The following is a 16,585-nucleotide window of genomic DNA, read 5'->3' as shown; positions in this document are numbered from 1 at the left end:
TTTGTGTATGCATGTGCATGCGTGTGAATGTGAGGGTATGCACGAGCACGTGTATGTGTGTATGTGTATGAATGTGTGTGTATACGCGCACGTGTGTATGTGTGCATGAGTGCATGCATGCATTTGTGTGTGCATGTGCATGCGTGTGAATGTGTGAGGGTATGCACGAGCGTGTGTATGTATGCGTATGTGTGTGTACACGCGCGTGTGCCTGAGTGCATGCATGCATTTGTGTATGCATGTGCATGCGTGTGAATGTGTGAGGGTATGGAGGAGCACGTGTATGTGTGTATGTGTGTCCATGCGCACGTGTGTGTGTGCATGAGTGCATGCATGTATTAGTGTATGCATGTGAATGTTTGAGGGTACGCACGAGCGCGTGTATGTGTATGTGTGTGTACACGTTAAGACGTGTGTACATGTGTGTGTATGTATGCGGGTATATGTGTGCATATGTAGGAGTACGTGTGAACGTGTAAATTGTGAGTACGGGTATGTACGTGTATGTGTACATGTAGGAGTGTATATACACGTATGTGACTGCACACGTGCACGTGAGTGTATGTGCATGTATGCAGAGCACCTGTATATGTATGCGGGCATAGATGTACGTTCCCACACGTGTGTGTGTGTACACGTGTGACAATGTGCACATGTGTGCATAGAGGGGTGTGTGTGTGTGAGAGAGAGAATATGCTCGCTCCCTACACGTGTTTGGGGGGCTGGCTTGGCGCGGAGGGAGCTTGCCTCTTCTGTGGGCAGAGATGCTGGGAAGTCCGACTCCAGCTCTGTGTAGGGCTGGCTTCTGAACCGTGGCGGTGTTGGTGATGGGCTGGATGGTCTGTGAAGCCGGAGAATCCTTCGTGCTGAGCTCAAGGAGAGGGGGCCCAGGACTTTGAGGAAGGTTCCAGAAGGGATTTGTTAAGTTGGATGGTAGCCAGGTCCCCTTGAGATCCCAGCACTGTGGTTCTGTGGCCAGTATTTCCCACAAGATTCCTGAGCGGGGCTATTTTAGGGCTCCAGGGAAATGCCGGTGCATCTTCCTTTTGGAGGTGGGTCTTTCTGCTGCTGGAGGGACATGGGCTTCCTGAAACTGGGCATCGGAAAAGTCGGAGACCCACCTTCCATCTTCCCTGTGCGTCTTCCCTGTGGACAGGACCTAGTTTATGTGGGTTTTTGGTTGGCGGTGCTGATGTGCACTGCAGCCCCTACTGGTTTCACCCGGGGCCTGTCACCAGAACCACTCTGTTCCACGACTCCTTCCTGAGCGTGGAGTGAGTGGGTGTGCGTGGGAACGGTTTCTGAAGAGGAGGGGCTCGTGTGTGAACAGCGCTGACTTTGAAGCATGTGTCTGTTTGTCGGTCTCTTCCCACTGCCCCCTTCCACGCGGCCTCCCCCAGGGGAGGGTGGCTCCGGGTCCCTGCTGGCTGGTGGCTGAGCGCAGGTGCCCTCCCCGCACAGGACCTGTGCGAACGGCACGAAAAGGGCGTGTTGCACAAGCACCAGCGTGCCCTGCACAAGTACAGCGTGACGAAGAGGCAGATGCTGAGTGCCGCCGTGCAGAGCCGCGAGCCCGACTCGGCGCAGCCGCTGGAGTCCCGCATCGTCGAGGTGCTTCTGGCGGGGGGCGGGGCGGGGCGGCCCGTGGCTGCCCCCCGGCTGGGCTGCCCGTGAGCAGGCCTGGCCTGGCTGGGCCCCGGACCTGTACTTCGGGGCCTGGCCCATGAGCTTCCGGAAGGTCGCTGCCTGGGGCCGGTGTGGTCGGCGGGGGGATGGGCAGGCGGCCCTGCAGTGCCTAGAGCAGAGCCTTTGGGGTGCCCGGTTGGGGTGAGTGGCTTGGAATTTTCCTCAGCGCTGGTGCAGGGAAGGCCTTGAGGCCCCGGGCTCGGGGAGATGCCGTGTATTGGTGTGGCGCTCCGCAGCGGCTGCTGGGCCAGGTACGAGGGGTGGCTCCTCTCTCCGCAGCAGGAGAACGCCATCCAGACCTTGGAGCTTCGGAGCTTCTTCTCCTTGTACTGCCTGCACCAGGAGATGCAGCTGGTCCACATCTACCTGCCCCTCACCTCCCACATTCTCGGGGCCTTTGTCAACTCGCAGATCCAAGGCCACAAGGAGGTGGGTCGGCCAGCCCCTTGCTGTGTGGGAGCCTGGCACTCCTGCAGCCGGCCTTCCGGCATTGCCGGGAGCACGGGGCCTGTAAACAGGCCAGGTTCATGTCTGCTGTCGCACATGCAGGCCGAACAGCAGTGGCAAAACTGTCCTCGCAATTCTTGGAGGGTGGGGGGCAGCGTGAGACCATGCTGGAAGTGTTCCTCCTCTCCTGGAGGAATTCTGGAGTCGGGTAAAGCACAGCATCCCCTGGAATGGAGAGAAGAGAGGGTGGGGCGTCAGTGAGAGAAGGTGGGGGTTGGCGCAGACCCCGGGTCCGTGTCCTCCGGCCGGCGGCTCCCGCACTGCTGGGAACAAGCCCTCTGCTTGGCCGGAGATGTGGCAAGCTCCGTGGACACCTGCTGGCCCCGAGGACCCAGAGCCGCGTGGTGCTAGCTTGTCTTGGACTCCTTGCGCCTCCGCAAACGGGGACAGGCGTGTCCCTCTCCAGACAGCTTAGAAGGGGGCGTGTATCTAGGCTTGAAGAAACTCGTATATGGTCCCCGTGTGGTTCTGCCTTTGCTGGCCGCTGCTGACATGGTGTGTGCTGGGTTGGGTCAAGGCCTGGTGGCAGCCCCAGCAGCACAGTCACCTGCTGGGGGGGGGGCGCGTCTGCCCGTGGCCACCTGCAGCTCTCTGGTACGGTAGCGTGCTCAGGCCAGAGTCCCTAAAGTCTGGGCTGCAGTCCCGGCTCTGCGCCTGTTAGAACTCTCCAGCCTTGGCGTGTTTAATCCCTGTGGCAAGTTTCCGTTTCTGAAAGACGGTGTGTGCTGCGCGCCTCCTCGGCCTCCATGATCGGCGTGGGACCTGGAGGGTGATGGGCTACAAGCGCCTGGGACTTCAGCGTCCCCATCCCTGGGGAGTGTCCCGACGGGTCAGCCAGAGAGGAACGGGCCTCTCCCGCTCCGGTGGAGGCCCGCGCAGGGCCCCGTGCGGGTGGGCTCGGGTCTGGGGAGGCTGATCTCCGAGCTACCCTCCTCTCCCGCACGTCTTACCCCCACTTTCTCTCTGGCGCGGCTTGTCTTGTATGACCCGCCACACCGGGAGGCCGGTCCTGGCGGAGCCCACCTGCCGGCCACCGGGCGCACGTGCGGCGCACACCGTTCCTCCTCTTTCGGCGTTCTCTGTGGGGGAAGGGGCTGAGATGCGGCGAGGGGAAGGGCCAGCTGCCCCCTGGTCCGGTCTGGTGGCACGGGGCTCCTCGGGGGTTTCTCACCCTGTTGTGCTCCCTCTTCTCCAGATGAGCAAGGTGTGGAACGACCTGAAGCCCAAGCTCAGCTGCCTCTTCGCGGGACCCAACAGTTCCCTGCCCCCGCCGAGATCCCCGCAGGACGGCATGTCTCCTCAGTAGTGCCAGTGGCCTGGGGCGGGAGCCCCGGCGGCCTCACTAAAATCTCTTTCCAAACGGTGTGTCCCTGTTTAATTCCCTTCAGACAGCGGCTGCCTTCCCCCCACCACAGGGTCCCCGGTGTTGGGCTGATGCCTGGGCTGGGTGGGGGGGGCCAGGGTGTGGGTGCTGCCCTCCTGGGGAGCAGGGCCGAGGACATGATCTGAGCGTCCATGGAAGCCAGAGGCCACGGGGATCTGCTCAGCTGCCCCTGCCCCCCTGCCCCCCGCACTGTGCCTGGGAGTCTGGTGGGGAGAAGTTGAGGGCCCCTGGAATGGTTTTCTCTGATTCCCAGAGGTCACGGTGGCAGGATGGTTTCCACATAGCAGGTGCCGGGGGGGGGGGGGCGGCATGTGCAGGGGGCCCCCCAGGGGCTTAGAGCAGTCAGGAGTGTCTGGATGAGCTGAGCCCACAGAGGGCAGGACTGTCCCTGTGTCGGATGAGAGGTGGCTGTACCTGGCACATCCCTGGAGGCCAGCCGGCTGTCCTGGGCCTGTGTAGGGCAGCAGTGTGAGTGTGCGTGGGGCGGGGACTCGGCACTGGGTGCACAGACGGTGTTGATTTCCAGGGGACAAGCCCCAGGGAGTGCCATGGGGGCCCTGGCCTGGTCTCTAGGGTCAAGTGTCCTGTGTCCCTCCTTGTGTGCACGCTCACTCTCTGACCCGTGTGCGCCTGGTGGTCTGCGATGGCGGAGACAAGGTGAAGTGGTGCTGTTTGTCCAAGTGCAGCTACGGTTCCGTCCTCTCAGCTGCCCGGACGCCCGTTTCTCTGCAGACTGTACCTGGAGGCTGGAAGGGCAGAGGAGGCTGGGTGGGGGGCGGTGTCCCAGCTGGACTCTGCAGGAAGGGTCCGTGTTGCCGTGGCTGAGCCGCTGTAAACTGGCCTCACTTACTTCAGGCACTCAGACCCCTCCTTCTAGCCTCCCTCTGGCACCCGCAGGCCCAGAGGGCTCTGTGCCCGGAGCTCTGGGGCTCCTGTGTGCTTAGGGCCCAGGTGCTTCCTGCTCTGAATCCCTTCTGTGTAAACACAGGCAGGGTGCTTTCTCCTAGGCCTGCAGCCCTTTGAGCTCACTGCTCCCTGGCCCCGAGCGGTGCTGGAGGAGGTTCTGACCGCACTACAGGATTCCTGAGATTCATGCCTTCCGGGGGGGAGCGCAGACTCCTGGGGGTGCACCCGTGTCTGATGTCCACCTGTGTGTCCGCACACAGCATGGGGACCGAGGGTAACTTCTCTCCCCACAGACAGGTGTGCTTCCCCGAGGAGACCATGCACACCGCAGTCTGGGGGCAAGTGTCCTTTTGGTTCGGCCAGACGACCGGGTCAGGCCGGGACTCGGACCCACCCCACGTGTGGGTTCTGCCTGTGCCGGCGGAACAGCCATGGGGGTGTGTGTGTGAGGGGAGACCTGCGGCGCCCCAGCCCGCGTGAGGCCCCGACCGAGGCTCGTGCCTTCCTGGGCTGACGAGAAGGGGCAGCGCATCTGCAGAGCCCAGCACGTTGGGGGTCGTTTTGGTCAGTGGCCTGTTCCTGGGTGGTGCTTGTGTTCTCACCCCCTGCCATAGAAACGGGTTCTCGGGCGCTGGGAGCGGGTCTGCGCCACCCCGCGGGGCTGCTCCCGCGGCCCTGTTTGCACTTGAGCCACAAAGCGTGACCTCTGAGCCTCCTGTTCATCCCTGTCCGATGCTGCTCACCCACCCGTGGCCTGCACGTGGCTGGTGAGGGACAGGTGACCCCAGGACAGTGGAGAGCAGGCCCCGCCTTGCATGCACTGGGGCTGGGGGCGCATGCACTGGGCAGCTGCTCGAAGGTGGGAGGGCCGGCGCGGGGAGGGCCTCCTCACCCAGGTCACCAAGGAGACTTCCAGCACCAGAGACTTGCCCTGTGCTTTTTGGAGAGGATTTGCTGGTGACTCCGTGTTCCCTTGGCCTGTTCCTGAGGCGGAAATGAGGACGGGCTCTTGCCTGGAGGGGCGTTTCTGGTCCATCCCCTCCCTCCCCCCAGGCCCTGCAGGGAGGTCAGCAGATGCAGAGACTTGCTGGGGGTGGGGGGGGGTCATGTCCTCCCTGTGCCCTCAGCTGGGGACAGCAGAGGCCCCTTTTTTCTGCACAGAGCCTCCCTGTGCCTGAGCTGCAGGGCCTTCCTTGTCTTCCACGGCCTGCATGGTCCAAATGCCACGGGGACAGAGCCCTGCTCCCGGACTCGGGCAAGGCTGGAGTGGAACCCCACCTAGGACCATCCACCCTGGACCCTGCTCGTTTGCTCGCTGTTGCCGGCATATGCAGAGCCGGAGCAGAAGACGCAGTTCTGATGTGCGCACGGGACCCTGGCTGGTTCTGTCTGCCCTCGAGGCCCCTCCTCCCTTGGTGACAGTTTGATGTACGGAGCACTTTATAAAAAAGGCTGTCCCTACAGTTACTACTACGCCAGTAAACTGGAATTGTTCACAGATGGCATACATTCCAAAGTTATCAATAAACACGAACAACCATTAAATCTGTTTATGAAAGTTGGGTAAGTTGTGTGTTGTCTGCCTCCCCCCTTCCTGGTGGTCAGAGATGTGGACGAGAACACCCTGTCCCTTGGGGTCCCGTAGGGAACAGCCTCCGGTGCCTTAGACCAGGGTTTTAGCCCTGGGCCATGACTGTTCCTCAGTTTCCCCTTGATGGAGGGGTGGGGAACAAGGAGGGTACGGCTGCTCGCCCACGCTGGTCCCAACAAGAGCCCATGGCACCGCACAGGGCAGCACCCGGCCCTCCAGCTGTCCCCTTGGCGCTGCTCTGTCCCAGGGAGCGGTCACGGCCCAACCAGGGCCCTGCGAGGAATGTGGAAAAGGTAAAAGGTCTTTATTTTCACCTCCGCCCACCCCACCCCACCCCACCCCACCCCCAAGACCCCAGCTCTGCCTCGGGGCTCAGTGAACGGATGAAGTGGGTCCCATGGCCCGTAGGAGCCAGCGCACTTCTGCCTCGTCCACCTCATCCACCTCGCGTAGCGTGTAGTCCAGGATGGTGTTGGGGTCCTGGAACTTGAAGTACCCGTGGAATTTCTTCTTCTGGAGCAGGAGGGGAAACCAGTAGCTGTCATCGGGCCACATGTCCGAGAAGGGGATCTGGTCCAGCTGGAACCACCGAGGGCGCATTTCTGGAGCAGGTGGAAAGAGCACGGACGTTCCACCCAGGCTTAAACTGCCCGTCAGTGAGCAATGACCAGGCAGGTCTGTGTGAGGAACCGGGCGTACTCGGGCTCAGTCCTCCTGGCTGTGTCACTTTGCAGAAGAGGAACGAGGCTCAGAGCTAGGTGCCGGCGTGGCGCCTGCCTCCGGGGACCCGGACCTGGTTTCCCCTCGCCCGCTGGGGTGGGGAGGGACGGACTCCAAGACTCACCATCGCTCTCCACGGGCGTCCCCTGGACACTGTCTGTGCAGAAGATGTGCACGTCCATCAGCTCAGGCTCGCCCACGAACTCAAACACGATGTGGCCCACCTTGTGAAGTGCGTCCACAGTCAGACCGCTCTCCTCCTGCAGCTCCCTGTGGGTGGGCGGGGCAGGTGACCCTACAGCAAGGTGCTGGGGAACACAGGAGCGCTTCCCCACCTGGCGACCCGGCGGGACTTTGCAGTCACCTGGGGACCTTTCAAATACTGATTCTGTTCAGAGGTTCTGGTTCAGGGCGCACAGGCCGACCCAGCTCAACAGCCCGTGAGCCACGGGGCAGCCCAGGCCTGGCCGAGTTCAGCGGCTGGGGGCGGGGGGTCACAGGGGTGGGCGGCGGAGCTGGGGACCTCCCACCCTGTCCAGTTCCTGCTCTTCCCACAGGACGGCAACAGCCACACGGATGCTACTCTCCAGGCTGCAGGCTCCGGGGACCTGGGTCCCAAATCCCCTCTCCTCACACCTGTGCTGAGAACCATGGCCTCCCAAGGAGATGCCCCAACCCTCCAGCCAGCTCCCCTGTGGCTGATCACGGGACAGGGGCTTCAGGCCTCCTCCCAGGGACCCCTTTCCCACCCGAGCACAAGTATGATGCGCGAGAGCAGAACCAGGCCGCCCCCCCGAAACGCTCTGATGCTGGCGTCAGTTTTGAAGTAGCCCCCAAATCACATGTCTGCGGTAGATAATGTGGCCAGCACCCCTGGACGCCTCCCCGGAAGGAGCCCTCGTAACCATTTCTGTGTGATCTTTGGGCCGCCTCCTCCGTGCATCCTTTCACAAGCCCGCGCGTCTCACTCTGGAGCAGAATAACCCCCCACCCCTCACGGAGCTCGGCCAGTTTCCCAACTGGCGTGGGTCACCGATGGTAACAGCGGCCAGCTTGCAGTGGCGAGGCGCCCGTGAGGAGCAGCTTCGCGCGCACCCCTGGACCGCTCTCGTCTGCCCGGCCAGCCGGCTCCTTCCCTCGTCCTTCATGCGGCCAATGCTCTCTGGAGGCTCTGTGCTCGGAACTCGGGGGGCTCCCCGGGCCCTGGCAGCCGCGGAGCTCCGTCTGTTCCTTCCTGAGTCTCGCTGCCCTATGTGTATTTTTGTTTCTCTAAGTGCTCTAATTACGCCTGACCATTTATAGTTGTATGTAAAGAATGGCTTTTTTTTTTTTTAGCTTTGATCTCCAAGTTCTGTTAGGAACACAATGCATAATTGCTTCCTGTGCCTGGAATGAGAAGCCAGGGAAACCACTTTGCTCATTAAACACACACACACACGTTGGGTCTTAGCAGTCTGATCCCAGCAGATGCCTTCCTCCACTCGGAACCCACCAGAGCTGCCAGGAAGGCCCGCAGCGGAGTCACGTGAGTTGGCTGCCGTGGCAGACCAGGCCCGAGTGGTTCTGAAAGCCGGAATTTATTCACTGACGTGGTTCATTAAAATTAGACTTGACCTAAAAACATGGATGTGTGTGTTCACTTGGGGGTGCAGATGGCCCCCCAGTTAAATGTCCTGGCACCCCGTGGGGCCTCCCCCAGCACTCTGGCAGCAGGCTGGTGGGGCTCGCTTTGAAAAACTTCACCTAGTGATTTCATGTTTTGACTAGTTTCGGTTAATCTTCCCCAAATACACAGCAGTGCACGAAATATCAATAATCTCACTTCCCAGGCTGGGATAATTAGCGGGGATGACAGTTTCAGTTTTGCTAAAGTGTCGGATTGTGTGTGTGATGCTCAGCTCCCCAGATGGCAGAGAACGGGATGAATCATGAATTAAACAAAATGACAGCAGCCGAGTGTCTGGGTGGGTGGGTGGGGGGGCCCCTGCAGTCCTGGGGCTCTGTTCAGCCACTCAGCTCCTGAGGTTCTCTGAACACGGCACTCTCTGGCCTTGCTGGAGGCATCAGGCATGCTGGCCAGAGAGATGGGACCGTCCACCTGCCTACAGCCCAAACCTGACTCTGACGAGCCCCAGCTCCCCAAGTGCCTGTAACCTACCCTCCCCCAAACCCGCCCCCTCCGCCCCCCCCCCCCCCAGGCGCCTTTATCCCCCCCCCCCCCCCCCCCCCCAAGAACGCTGCATCCTTGCTGCTCAGATGCTGTTCCCCCAGAGACGACCGCTCGCGTGTACGTGGTCACCCAAGCCTGCAGGTGGAGAGGGTACGTTAACTCAGCTCTAGACCGGCGGCCTGCTCTGGGATCTGTAAGGGCACAGTGGGAGTGCGGTGGATAAAGTGTGTGCCAGGCTCCCTGCAGAGGCCACCCCGACTCACTTGCCTGCAAGAAGCCCAGGACTGCTCCGGAGTCAGTCATCCTTCTGGCCTGTGGGGCCTGAGACACATCTCAGCCTGTTACTAAAGTGGATTAGAATGTGCCATCTGGCCTCTCCCTCTCACCCCACAGGGGCAGGGGCACAATACTCCTTTGTCGGAGGTTGTCCTGACTTCTGGCTCCATCCTAGACACCGGGCTGGTACCCCAGTGGCCCTGGGGAGAGGAGATGGGGGTCCCGGAGAGTGCTCCTCGGAGCTGACCCCAAGACTAGGAGCCCATCTGATGGTGTGGGGCTCTGGGGCTGAACTTCTGCCCTCAACCTCAAGGTAAGGCCTGTCCCGCCCTTCATGAAGAATGTCTGCAGCACGATGGCCTGGCCCTCTGCTTCTGAGCGTGGAAATCGTTACTGCCCCGTGGCCACAGCAGGATGTCCTCCAGGGGGAGCAGCTGCCTGCAGGGGCACGACATGCCCGTGTGGACGCCCAAGGGGGCAGCTGGGAGGAAGCGCCCTCCACGGCCTCTCTCGCTGGATGAGGCCTCCGGAGTGTGAAAGATCATGAGCCTCTGAGGATAATGAACACCTTTAGAATACGGCCATGAGTCCGACAACAATAAAAGGTCGCTGATTTCACGAGGGCTCCGTGCTCTGCGGTGAGGTCAGGACAGCGGGATGAGTCGTGGGCCATGGGACGACCCCACCGGCAGCCTCTGCGGTCAAGCGAGCGTCTGGAGGGCAGACCCCAGGGCCCAGCACAGCATCTGGCCGGCTGTGCCGAGCTTCTTCAGTTACCCACCTGGTCGCGGGACGCCACTGGGGACGTGGGACAGGAAACAGACGTCAGGCTCTGTGTCACATCTGCCCTGTGATCATGCCAGACGGGGCTGCAGGACAGTGGAAGACGCGGTCTCTTCAATATGATGCTGTGTCAGCCAGACATCTGGACGGATGAATCTTGACCCTCTGCCTTACATCTTACCCCAGACTCCATTCCAGATGGAGTGGCACTCTAACACTCCTGAACATTTCAGAAGAAAACTTAGGGCAATGTCTCCTTAAGCTTGGGTAGGCAAAGATTTCTTTAAAAGGGTGTAGAAACGCTGCATGTAAAGAAAAAGCCGTATGTGGAATCCCATTAAGATGAAACTTCTGCTCATCGAAGTATCACTAAGAAAGAAGAGGCAGGCCACGGAGAGGATACTTGCAGGAGACTGGACGTGGCCGAGGGAAGACTGAGCTGGAGGGCATCTCGACAGAACAGCCCAACACAGAACAGCAAAGAGAACAAAGATCGGAAAAAACTGAACAAAATATCAAGGGTGTGGGACGGCCAGCAAACGTGTGAGCAACAGGAATGCCGGCAGAAGAGAGAGAGAGAAGACATGACTGAGAATGTTCCCGAATTAGTGTCAAGGACGCCAAACCACAGGTCCCAGAAGCTCAGCAGACACCAAGCACGACAGATGCCAGATGCGTTACCTTCCAAGTGTAATAAATCAAAGATAAAAGATCCAGGGGCCCCTGGGTGTCTCAGTGGGTCGAGTGTCCGACTCTTGATTTTGGCTCAGGTCATGATCTCAGGGTCGCAGATCGAGCCCCGTGTTGGGCTCCTTGCTCAGCGGGGAGTCTGCTTGAGATTCACTCTCTCCCTCTGGCCCTACTCACACGCTCTCTCTCCAATAAAATAAATAAAATCTTAAAAAAAAAAGATCCTGAAAGGAGCCCAAGGAAGAAAGCACCTGCCCCACAGAGAAACAGGGTAGGAGTGACATCGGACTCCTCAGACACTGGGTGGGCAGGAAGAGGGAGGCGAGACAGCTGGGGTTCAGGGAAAAACAAAACAGAACATACTCACCTAGAATTCTGTACTCCCCTCCCCTTCAAAAGGGAAGGAGAAATAAAGGCTTTCTCAAAGACAAATTGAGGGACTCTATTACCAGCACACCTGCCTCATAACAAACGTGAAAACAAGTTCTTTAGAGAAAAGGAAAGTGATAGATCTGACCTGGCATCTGCACAAAGAACGCAGGACCATGGAAGGAGTAAGTGAAGGCAAGATGAAACGGTTTTATTTTATTTTATTAAAAGATTTTATTTACTCATTTGAGAGAGAGAAAGAGAGCGAGCACAAGCGGGGGAAGGGGCAGAGGCAGAGGGAGAAGCAGGCTCCACTCCATGCTGAGCGCAGAGCCTGATGCGGGGCTCGATCCTGAGACCTGGAGATCATGACCTGAGCTGAAGGCTGACCAAGGCAGTCACTTAACCGACTGAGCCACCCAAGCGCCCCAAAATGAAACAGTTTTAATTCTTAACTGATGTAACAGGTAACAGTTTGTTCAAAGTAACAGCGATGATGTATCCGCTTACTTATACCCTGTGTGTGCACACTCCTACATAACCTGAACAGCAGCAAGGATACGGGGCTGGGGGCTGGAATTGGGATGTCTGCTGTTGCGAGGCAGGCAAGCCGCTCACGGGACGGGGCAGTGTTGTTTGAAAGCGCGCCTGGATTAGCTGCAAATGTGTATTGCAAATTCTGGGGCAAGTAGTCCAGCAGTTAAAAAGATAAGGATAGCTGGCATGCTAAAAAAGGAGAGAAAGGGACTCATAGAAAGTGCTCAGTTAAAACCACAAAACCGAGAAAAGGAGAGGATGACAATAAGAGGAACACCGAACAAGGGTGACAAATAGAATAGATATGAACCCAACTGCAGGAGTCTCCACCTGGAACATCAGTGGTCCACACGCTCCTTCGGAAGACAGATGGTCGGAGGGGATCAAAAAACTAGACCACCTGTCTACACGGAACCACGCTGGGTATAAAGATTACAAGCATGAAGTATAAAACGATGAAGATTAAAAAATACAGATGAACGTAAATGGAGAAAGACACATGCCAACACTAATCAAAGGAAAGCAGGAGTATCTGCCTGAACTTCAGGCATCAGGAGTAAAGAAGGGTATTGCTGTGCTGGTAAAGGGGCCACTTCTCCACGATACGATCCTCAACACGTATGTGCCTCAAAATAGAGTCAAACTGCAGGAGGCAAAAACTAACAACTGCAAGGAGAAACACATGAATCCACGTCCTAGCGGGAGACTTGAAGCAGAAAATCGGTAAGAACGTTAAAATGTATAAAGAAGTACAGATCCCGAAGAGTAAGACAGGCAACCCAATTTTTAAAAAATGGGTGAAAGACTTGGGCAGACACTTCACAAAGCCCAGACATCCGAGTGGCCTGCAGACACGGGGCCGGCATGCCAGATCAACGGCCCCTGGGGCAAACACAGCCTCCCGAGGCATCGGTCCCTCCAGAGCGGCTGAAATCAGCGATCAGAAAGTGCGTGTTGCTGAGGCTTGGAGGGAGCTCCCATGCCTCCTGTGGGTGCGTACGTGAGCTCGACCACGGGGCTCTGTACACCCCTGCCCCGGGGAATGGCCGCCAGGAGAGCAGACACGGCACCAGGGACCTGGGACCATTGATGACAGGGCCACTCACAGCTGCAAACCGGGACAGGCAGGGGCCGTGGCAGCAGTGGGAGGCCGACCGAGAAGGATCTGAGTTCTGTCCTGGGGACAGAGAGCACGTGCTTCCTCATCTCGACGACTCGCGTTTCTTGCCCAATCCCAAGCCTGCTCTGCGGGAAGGCCACCATCGCACTCGGTACGGAGGGTCTTACGTGTGTGTCTCCTTCAGGAAATGCGGAACAGAGAGAGGGCAGGGGGGACGGGCCCTAGGAAATCAGAGGCCTGCCAGTTTGCTTGTCGCCAGGACGGCAGAGGACAGAGGTGAAGCTGACTGTACCCCACAAGGCCCACACCACACACCTCTGCACGGCCCTGCCCCTCAGCCTCTGGGATTCTGTGGATGCTGCGTTCCACCTCCCACCTGCTTGGACCAAATGTCACGTCCTTTGGGAGTTTTTCTTTTGCCCAATTATCTGCCCTGGCTCTTCATTCTGGACGCCCCAGAGCACTGGCTGTCCCCTAGACCCGCTCTCTGCACCTGTCCCTGTGAACCTGGTAGCCAGACTAGATGGGAGCTCTGCAGGGCTGGGGCCGGGACCTGTTCCCGTGTCCTGACACTGAGCAGGACCCCAGGGATCAGGACCCAGTGAACGGGCTCAGGAGGACAAAGACATTCGGGTGGTTGGCAGAGCAGACCACCGGCACCCACTGCTTGTCCATATTCCACGCCCACCCCCGGGGCGGCTCACAGGGCCAGATGCCAGAGTCTCGGCAGACTGAGCTCTGCCCCAGCTGTACCCTCCCCAAGCAGGACCGGTCACACGGCCTTGCACTTGCCAAAACCAATGACCCCACATGGCGGCGTCGCCGCAGCCCTGGTCCCGGGCCCATGAAGGGGAGGGGCACGCCACAGAGGGCACGGCTTTTCAGACAGGGCTGCGGCCCAGCCGTGCGCCATGAAGCCAGCTTAGTGACCCACGATTAAAGGACAACGGGGTGGGAAATGTGCTTGTGGCCTGCCATCCGTGACAGCACCGCGGCCTCAGAGACTAGACATTTCCTACGTGGTGGTCGTGTTTAAAAAACCCTGAACTCGAGAACCACCGGCCTGTAGTGCCTGCAGCCTTCTTCCCTTCCAGAAGCCTCACTGCTATGCGTGTGGGGCTCTGTTCTCTGCCCCAGGGAAAGCGGACTTAATCAAGGTTGCCAACGTTCTTCAGAACAACATCAACAGTGGTGAAGGTTTGTGTAGTGCTTTGTGCGTTTACACACAGTCTCGTTGTACCCGCACATGCCTATGAGGAGAAAGAAGGGCAAAGGGCTTGAAATCGGAGCTGTGTGATCGCAGACAAGCCGCTCGACCTCTCTGGGCTTCGCTTCCTGCCCTGGGGAAGTGTTGAGGATTAACGGAGCGTGTGTGTGCTCCAAAAGGCTGAGACAGAAACGCTCGTCGTCGGCTCCCCCGAACAGACGGAGACGTCCAGTGACGGACCACCCCTTGGCTAGAAGAAGGCGCAAGCACAGCCTTGAGCCGCTCCTGAGTCCCCAGCGACAGCTGGCGCGGACCCCACTCACCGCCCTGCCACGCCCTTCGCCAGAGGCAGGAGCGGTTACTGTTATTCCCATTCTGCAGATGAAGGAACTGAGGCCCAAGGGCTCCATAAGGAGCTCCAGTCTATCCCCTCGGGAGCTGGATGTGTGGGCAGGCCCACCCCAACCTCACCTCTTGGCCCCGTCCTCGATGGTCTCTCCGTCTTGAACTTTGCCCCCGAAGCCATTCCAGCGGCCGGCCCCAAAGCCTCGCTTCTTCATGCCCAGGAGCACCCGCTGAGGCTGCAGCACTAGCACCAGGGTGTAGAGCCTGGAGGCGCCCATGGTCCTCCGGGGACCCCTGAGGAAGGCAAGAGGGCGGGCTCAGCCCAACCTGGGTGCAGACGGGGGGCGGTGGAGGCCAGGGGCCAGGTGGGATGGGAACATGCCGTGGAAGGCAGGGAGGGGAAGGCTGGTATGTCATCTCCCAGCCCTGCCACACGTGGCTGGCCTCAGGGACAAGGGAGCTTCTGGGCTAGAGAGGGGCTTGGCTCTGCGAATCCAGTGGCAGCAGTGCCCAGGCTGTTGGCAGGGGCATGGCCATGTCAGTGCTTGCCCCGCCTCAGCACAGAGGCAAGAGGGCAGTCCAGCCGTGGGCACAGCAGAACCAGGCGGGTTAGCCCCTGGTCGTCGGGTCAGGCTTTAGGCCGTGCCTCTTCACCAGTGGGGTCTTCTTCTGGCCTTCTTCAGCAGTGGCAGACTACGGAGTCCCAAGCAGTGCGTAGCTCCTGACAGCGGAGAGCCCGCTCAGCAGGGCTGGCTGGTCCTCCCTCCTGCGACAGCTCATCTGCTCACAGCTGTTGCTGCCCTGGGGGCCACAAGGGCCCCCCTCCTGCTCGAATGGGCGAGCACCAGCCAGAGGAAGACTCCCAGGCTGAAGTCTGGGTGCTTGCTGGAGACATGGGGGAGGGCCAGGAGCAGGGCCCCTGTCCACCCAGCCCTAGCACGGCCTGGGGCCCACTGAACACAAGTCTCCCACGCTGGGGACCACGCTGGATGAGAAGCAGGCACAGGGATCCTTCTGGGAAGTTCCGGTGCCTGAGATAAGGCACCTTCGGGTGGGCCCTGGTGTTGGGGGTGGGTCTCCGTGCCTGAGGCTGGATGCCTGTGTACTTGGTCCTGAGGCTACGGGGTCACGCCCAGAGCCCTGGCTTCCCAGTGAACTGTGCTGGTGACGGGGAGGATACCGGGGGTGTCGGCTATCAATTAGGAAGCACTCACTGTATGCTTCTCAAAAAGTATTCTGTTTAACAGACCCAACAACTCCGAGAGCTAAGACTCTCGTTCCCCGTTTTCAGAGGAAGAAGCGGACACTGAGAGGCGGAGTTGGACCCAAGGTCAAAGGGCAGACTCAGTGCCCCAACCTGGGTCTAGTGGCTGTTGAGGTTCAGCGGGGGCACAGACGCTGGAGCAAGCGGCCTGGGTCCTCAGAGAGCCCACCTCGTGTCAGGGCTGGGGGGCTTCCTCCCACTGGGCAGCCCTGTTAGCCGTGGGGCCCAGTCCAGTCACCTGCAGACTGAGGCCCCTTATCAGGGCTTTAAGAGACAATATCCGCCCTTTGCAGAGCACCAGGCCGGTCTTACACAGCGCGGGGGGGCTCGGGACCTCAGGTCCCCAGGCCGTGAGACCCCGGCAGTCCGGGATCCATCTCCTCCGGCCTCTGCTCACCTGGCACCCGCCTGCCCCTCTCCCCTCCGCTTCCCCTCCTCAGAGGCCCCCGAGCCCTGCACTCCTCTACCCGGTGCCTGGACCCCCCGCCCCGGCCCCCCTCCCCCCGCCCCCACCCCCTCCCCCTCCCCCGGACCCCCCCCCCCCCTCCCAGGTCCCTCTCCCTCCTCCCCTCCTCCCTCCCCCCAGGTCCGCCGAGCCCCCCTCCTCCCTCCCCGGTCCCCCATCCCCGGGCCCCGCCCCTTCCCCTCTTCCCTGCTCACCTGACCCGGGCTCCGCTCCCCGGCTCCCCTGTGCCGGGTCCCCAAGCCCGCGTTCCGCGCGCGCTTTCTGAACCCGGGCACCGCTTCCGGGGGCGTGGTCTCAGGCCGGAAGCGAGGCCGGCACTTCCGGCGCGGGCGGCCGGAGCGGATCTGCACCCATGGCTCGGTGAGTGGGGTTGTGAGCAGGGAGGTGGTCGCGGTGGTGCGCGCAGTCGGCCTTTACGGAGCGCCTGCTGCAAGCGTGCGGGAGGAGGAGGGGCTAGGGGTGCGTCCCAGGTTCCCTCGGCGGAAAAAGGGGCGCGGACGCGGGCGTCCCGGGCGAAGTGCCTAGGAGAGGACTTCCAACACGGAGCCAGGTGGAGGGCGGGGA

At 60.1% G+C, this 16,585-nt stretch overlaps 2 protein-coding genes across 2 annotated transcripts; one reads left to right on the top strand and one right to left on the bottom strand.

Annotated features, from left to right (window-relative positions):
- The first annotated feature begins 1,078 nt into the window (after positions 1-1,078).
- LOC123323710 (sorting nexin-8-like) lies at positions 1,079-3,552 on the top strand. The gene is made up of 4 exons (XM_044912180.1): positions 1,079-1,135; positions 1,462-1,611; positions 1,966-2,115; positions 3,389-3,552. The coding sequence occupies exons 1-4, from the start codon at positions 1,079-1,081 to the stop codon at positions 3,497-3,499; spliced, it is 468 nt and encodes a 155-aa protein (XP_044768115.1). The 3' UTR covers positions 3,500-3,552.
- Positions 3,553-6,413: 2,861 nt separating this feature from the next.
- LOC123323711 (7,8-dihydro-8-oxoguanine triphosphatase) lies at positions 6,414-16,325 on the bottom strand. Its single transcript, XM_044912181.1, has 4 exons — positions 16,216-16,325; positions 14,418-14,585; positions 6,919-7,064; positions 6,414-6,676 (listed from the first exon to the last, which is right to left on the bottom strand). The coding sequence occupies exons 2-4, from the start codon at positions 14,567-14,569 to the stop codon at positions 6,447-6,449; spliced, it is 528 nt and encodes a 175-aa protein (XP_044768116.1). The 5' UTR covers positions 14,570-14,585; positions 16,216-16,325; the 3' UTR covers positions 6,414-6,446.
- Positions 16,326-16,585: the final 260 nt, after the last annotated feature.

Source organism: Neomonachus schauinslandi, unplaced genomic scaffold (assembly GCF_002201575.2).
Source record: "Neomonachus schauinslandi unplaced genomic scaffold, ASM220157v2 HiC_scaffold_281, whole genome shotgun sequence".
Classification (NCBI taxonomy): domain Eukaryota; kingdom Metazoa; phylum Chordata; class Mammalia; order Carnivora; family Phocidae; genus Neomonachus; species Neomonachus schauinslandi.
The sequence above is the reverse complement of the archived record's forward strand: the minus strand, read 5'-3'. Positions and strand labels throughout refer to the sequence as shown.